At 44.3% G+C, this 5,042-nt stretch overlaps 1 protein-coding gene across 1 annotated transcript; it reads right to left on the bottom strand.

Annotated features, from left to right (window-relative positions):
- Nucleotides 1-1,579: 1,579 nt before the first annotated feature.
- On the bottom strand, nt 1,580-4,831 carry LOC117559253. The gene is made up of 2 exons (XM_034235929.1): nt 2,017-4,831; nt 1,580-1,827 (listed from the first exon to the last, which is right to left on the bottom strand). Exon 1 carries the CDS (start codon nt 4,382-4,384, stop codon nt 2,018-2,020), a length of 2,367 nt encoding a protein of 788 aa, XP_034091820.1. The 5' UTR covers nt 4,385-4,831; the 3' UTR covers nt 1,580-1,827; nt 2,017.
- Nucleotides 4,832-5,042: the final 211 nt, after the last annotated feature.

Here is a 5,042-nt window from a genome sequence, read left to right as displayed (position 1 = left end):
CCGTCAAAATTACGGACTGCTTTCAGATTTTTCCGTCATTGTTAAAAAAAATCCGTCATAGATGGAAAATATTCGGTTAACACGACCTCTGCTGACATGTAAGTGAAGAGTAGAAAATATAAAGGTATATTCGCTATAGGGAAATGTCCCAGAAGTTTAGGATAATGAAGGTTCTAATCTAATACATAGCCACTACATTTCTAACTCCTAATGACAGGAAGGCAGAGAGCGCATTATACAAATAATAATACTCATAATAATGATAGCGATATGTTATACTTCATGTTTGTACAGATAGCATGAAGTATAAAATATCGCTACCAGTGCTGATACGCTTGGTGTTAGACTTGTGTTTTCGTAAAGGTAAAATGGTTCATATCCAGGGCTGCACATAACTGGTGCGCAGGTGCGTATGCGCACCTCCGCCAAAAAAAGAGCACCGGGTCATTTGAAAAAAGGCGCATTTGCGTACCAAAATTGAGAGGGAGAGAGAGAAGAGAGAGAAGGGAGAAGAGAAAAGAGAGGAGAGAGAGAAAGATATTTGCGAGTTGCATATGAACTCAGGGTCGGCCCGTAGCACTGGCGTTATAGATGTTCGCCTAGGGCGCCAGATCTGGGGAGGCGCTGCGCTGGCAGTTCTGGGAGGGAAAAAAACATTTTTGACCGTTGGGGCTCATCCTAATTTTCGGCCTTGATGTAACAATATTCATAATTAAGTAAATGTAACACCCTTTTCACCCCGGTTACACGTTTCATTTGCCCTGTACGATGGGCGCTGTAAGTGATGAAAATGGGGGATGTTGGGTTATGTGGCGCCCGCAGCCAGGGGCGGACTGGGGGGAAAAAGTGGCCCGGGGATTAATTGACAGACAGGCCCACTTAATGCGCGGATGTATCGGCCGGCCGGCGACGAAAGTATGTTACTTAACAAAAAACCCTATGTATTTTATGTTATTTTGGACCATTATTCATATAGTCATCACATTACCTGAGCCCTTGAGTTGCCTAAGCAAAATAGTTACAGCATATATTTAGTGATTTTAATGTTAACAGATCATTGATGCAATAACATTTGGACCCAATTTGCCTGACTTGACGCATGGAATAAAACATGGGCGTAGGAAGCATCCTCAATGTGGGTGAGACAATTTGACAGGGGGTGTGGGCAGGTGGTGGACCTCACCTCCTCTAGGGGGGTCCAGGGGCATGCTCCCCCGGGAAGATTTGTTTTAAAATGTTGAAGTTAAATGCATCAATCTGGGGCATTTTGAGAGCAAAATTAGGGACTAAATCTATGGATACATCTCTCAACACCAATATGAAACAGAACTGTAAACAGATTTACTTTTTCTTTCAACATTTATTTGAACAGCAAGTGGAGGCAAAAGTGACTGCACCCAGAACAATAAACCTGCTCGCTAACTAGCCTAAACTCAGTAACAGAATGTGGGTTCTGAATGAACGTTCTTCTCCACAGCCGTGCGACCTCTGAGTCAGACGTCACTTCCCCCTTTTCTATCCTACGGGTGCAGCCACTCCCCCTGAACCCCGTTTTCCCCCCCCTCCCCTATGCAAGCCCCTCCCTCTGAACCCAGGGCTCGCTACAATACTGTATACACATACACAACAACAAAAAACACTAGAGGGCAGGGCAACATACTTATAAACAATAAGCCCTGTCAATACTTCCCTCTCTACCCTTTTGGGTCTATAAGTGAGCTCATCCATGTGTTGCTTTTAAAAGGAGGAGGCTGGGTTGAAGTGGTTGATTTTCACATTGGGAGCAAGGTTGTAGAAGTCAGTCCCCTCTGGAAAAAATAGGGTGGCCTATGGGTGAGAGACAAAACATATATGCATGTTATGTACACATTATCGAAGAGATACTGACATCCACCTGAAGCCTTCATTAGAACAAATGTCATGTTTTTAATGTTGTTTAATAGTCTGCAATAATCACTAATTTATTAGTGTCAAGATTGGGAAGTCACATAGTAATAAATGTAAATGTATTATTACCTCACTGAATTAGTAGTTTCTGCAGCAGCTCACTTTTCTCTGCAACACCATCTATAATTTGGTCACTATCCAGCATCTTCAAAACATCTGGTTGAGTAGCCATGAGCATAAAGGACTCCAGGTTCTGTTGAGAGAGCGAGCTCCTGAGCCTGTTTTTGATGAATTTTAGTGTTGAAAAGCTTCGCTCGCATGCTACCTGTGTGACAGACAGGGTAAGCAGGAACCTGTATGCAAGGCCAATGATGTGGTATGCATCTGTCAGGAGGTTGTACTGCTTAAGGATACGGTAGCAACACAATGGGCAGTCCTTGCAAGATGAGCACTTTTTATATACCATCTCCGCTTCATATTCAGCATCCTCTGGCCCAGCCTCTGTTGTCTTGGTTGTGTATTCCTCAAATACAGATGTCTTCAACCTATTCCACTGTCCTGCCAGACTGATGAGCTCACTCTGTAATTTGGCCACCGTTGCTCTGTCATCAAATGGCAGCAAGCACTTGCTTAATTCTTGGAGTGCTGCCTCTGGGAAACCACCGGCATAAGATGTTACCTGGCTGAATCTTTTTGGGTCCAGAAGTGCCAAATCAGCATACAAAGTGCCATTTTTGAGGAAGCGCTGGTGCATGCTTCCTGTGACTGTGTCCATGATTTGATTATGGACATCAATCTTGTATGATGTTTCAGCATCAGTCACAGCCTCATCCTTGGACATCTCTCCAGGCATGGTTTTCTTCTTTCTACCCCGTTTCTGTGGCAGAGCGGCCTCAACCTCCAGCTCAGTCTCCTCACTCTGCTCCTCTGTTTGATTGTTGGCCCACTGGACGAATGTGGCGGCCGCCGTCTTGACTTTCTCGAAGTCTCTGGTCATATCTTTCAGCTGTGTTTCTGCAGCCACAATCATCCGATGAGCTGTCAGGATGTCCATTCCACTTTTCTGAAGGTATTTTGAGACTGGTGAGGTGACCTGGAAAATTCTCAGGAAGATCTGAGCTGTAAGTATTGTTTCATACCTCAGAAGCTGGGTGATGTATCCACGTGCATTGACCCGTGCAGTGGCGTTGATGGTCTGTCCATGTTGAATGGCGGAGAGGGTATGAAGGACATCAACATACAGGGCATTATCTGGCTTTCCAAAAGAGCCAAATACCTTAGTCACAGCAACGTCTTTGGACCACCAGCGTGTCTCTCCAATCGGGGCGAGACGTCTGTGTCTTGGGTCTTTGCTCTCCTTCTCCCAGATGTTCATCCTCTGGTAGGACACTCTGATGAAGACAGCGATGTTGTTCAACAGGAAAAAAAGAGACCCACTTGCCAATACACATTGTGTTGTGTCTGCCAGGACGAGGTTCAGGACGTGTGCGTAGCACCATACATGGACATGGGTGGGGGACATTTTGGCGAGCAGTGCAGAGAAGCCTTTATATTGGCCTTGCATATTGGAGGCCCCATCGGTGGAATTTCCAATACACTGCCTCACATCCAGTTTCATGGTCTCCAGTACTTCATTCACAACAAGTTGTGCAAAGTACTGCCCAGTGGATGCCTCACATTTAATCACAGCAACAAGTCGCTCATGAACAATGTCTGTCACATATCGTATGACAACAGAGCACTGATCTTGGGCTGTGATGTCCTGTGTGGTGTCAATCTGGATAGAATACATGCCAGATTCCCGGACTTCAGTGGCGATGGTGGCCTTCATTAGGCGTTGGATGGTGGTGATGATGTAGTTGATGGTTGTTTTGGATAGGAGAGTGACAAGGGAACCTCTACCTTGTCTTAAACCAGACTGGTGTATTTGCTTGCTCTTTTCTATACAGAGAGTGAGGTGTTCCTTGAGACACACATCATATTTTCCCAGCAAAACAATCATCTCTAAAAAGTTACCATGATCAATGGTGTCATCATCTAGTGTATATAATGCCTCCGCCTGCGTGCCCCTGTAGCTCAAACCCCTTTGACCAATGGGTTTCAACACATCTATGATGCGCTCCAACACTTGACGCTTCCTGCGGACTTCCTCTCTGTGACGTGACATCTGAGGTCCCATGAGAAGGTCCTGAATTGTGTTTTTTGAGAATCTGAGGAAATATGCCTCAGCGCAACCTCTGTGAGCATGGCTCTGCTCATGCTCCTCGACTCTCTGATGTATGTGTGTGAAGTTGGTCATGCCAGTGATGAAGGAGTTGCTATCTCTAGGATTAGCAAAAGCCATACAAAGGGAGCAGAAGAGTACTTCTCTGGCTTCACTGTATGATAGCCATTTCCTGTTTGTGCCGTCTTTGCAAAAAAAAGCCCTCTGCACTACAGCCTTGTCTGCCTTCTGCTGGGGGTGAAAACGGAAGAATAGGTCTAATGTGCCTGACATCGGCCTGGTGAAATAATCAACTGGGGTGGCACTGACATCCTGGCCTTGACTAACTCTGTCAGTGTCAGCAGCAGGATCATCTTCAGCCTACATAAATGATTAGTATTGATTAGTATGTTACGTTATTATGTTACCACCATGTTATTATTATGTATGTAAACCAAGTAAAGTCTTAAAGACAGTAACAGGCTAATTTCCACCAGACAGTAACTTTAGTTGCAGGTTGACAAATAATGGACCCTTTATTATTTTTAGTATTAATAAGGTAACCTAACGTCTAAGCTAATCAAACAAAAGACAGTATAAGCAATCATAGTAGTCTCATTGATTCACCAGCCCAAGTCAAGTGGCTATAATGTTCAAATAGATTACCGTTGTCAATGAGTGAAGCAAATCTACCAGCAGCTTGCATATTTCACCAGAATTTGGTCAGTGAATGGTGTTAATTTTACCCTGCCCTGTGAACACACAATGTACTGTAGGCAATAGGCTAGCTAGCTAATGCATTAGCTGTCCCTGTGAACACACAATGTACTATAGGCAATAGCCTAGCTAGCTAGAAATAGGCTAGCTAGCTAATATTACCTCATCTGCTACATTAAAAATCAAGCTAGCATTAGCCAAATGAGGATTTTCACTTTCAGCATCAATCATAACA

Source organism: Gymnodraco acuticeps, unplaced genomic scaffold (assembly GCF_902827175.1).
Source record: "Gymnodraco acuticeps unplaced genomic scaffold, fGymAcu1.1, whole genome shotgun sequence".
Taxonomy (NCBI): Eukaryota; Metazoa; Chordata; class Actinopteri; order Perciformes; family Bathydraconidae; genus Gymnodraco; species Gymnodraco acuticeps.
This window is presented reverse-complemented; position numbering and strand designations above follow the sequence as displayed.

Bases quoted from the DNA above. Each gene is read 5' to 3' on its own strand.
- LOC117559253 (XM_034235929.1), bottom strand. From the start codon at position 4,384: ATGTCAGGCACATTAGACCTATTCTTCCGTTTTCACCCCCAGCAGAAG.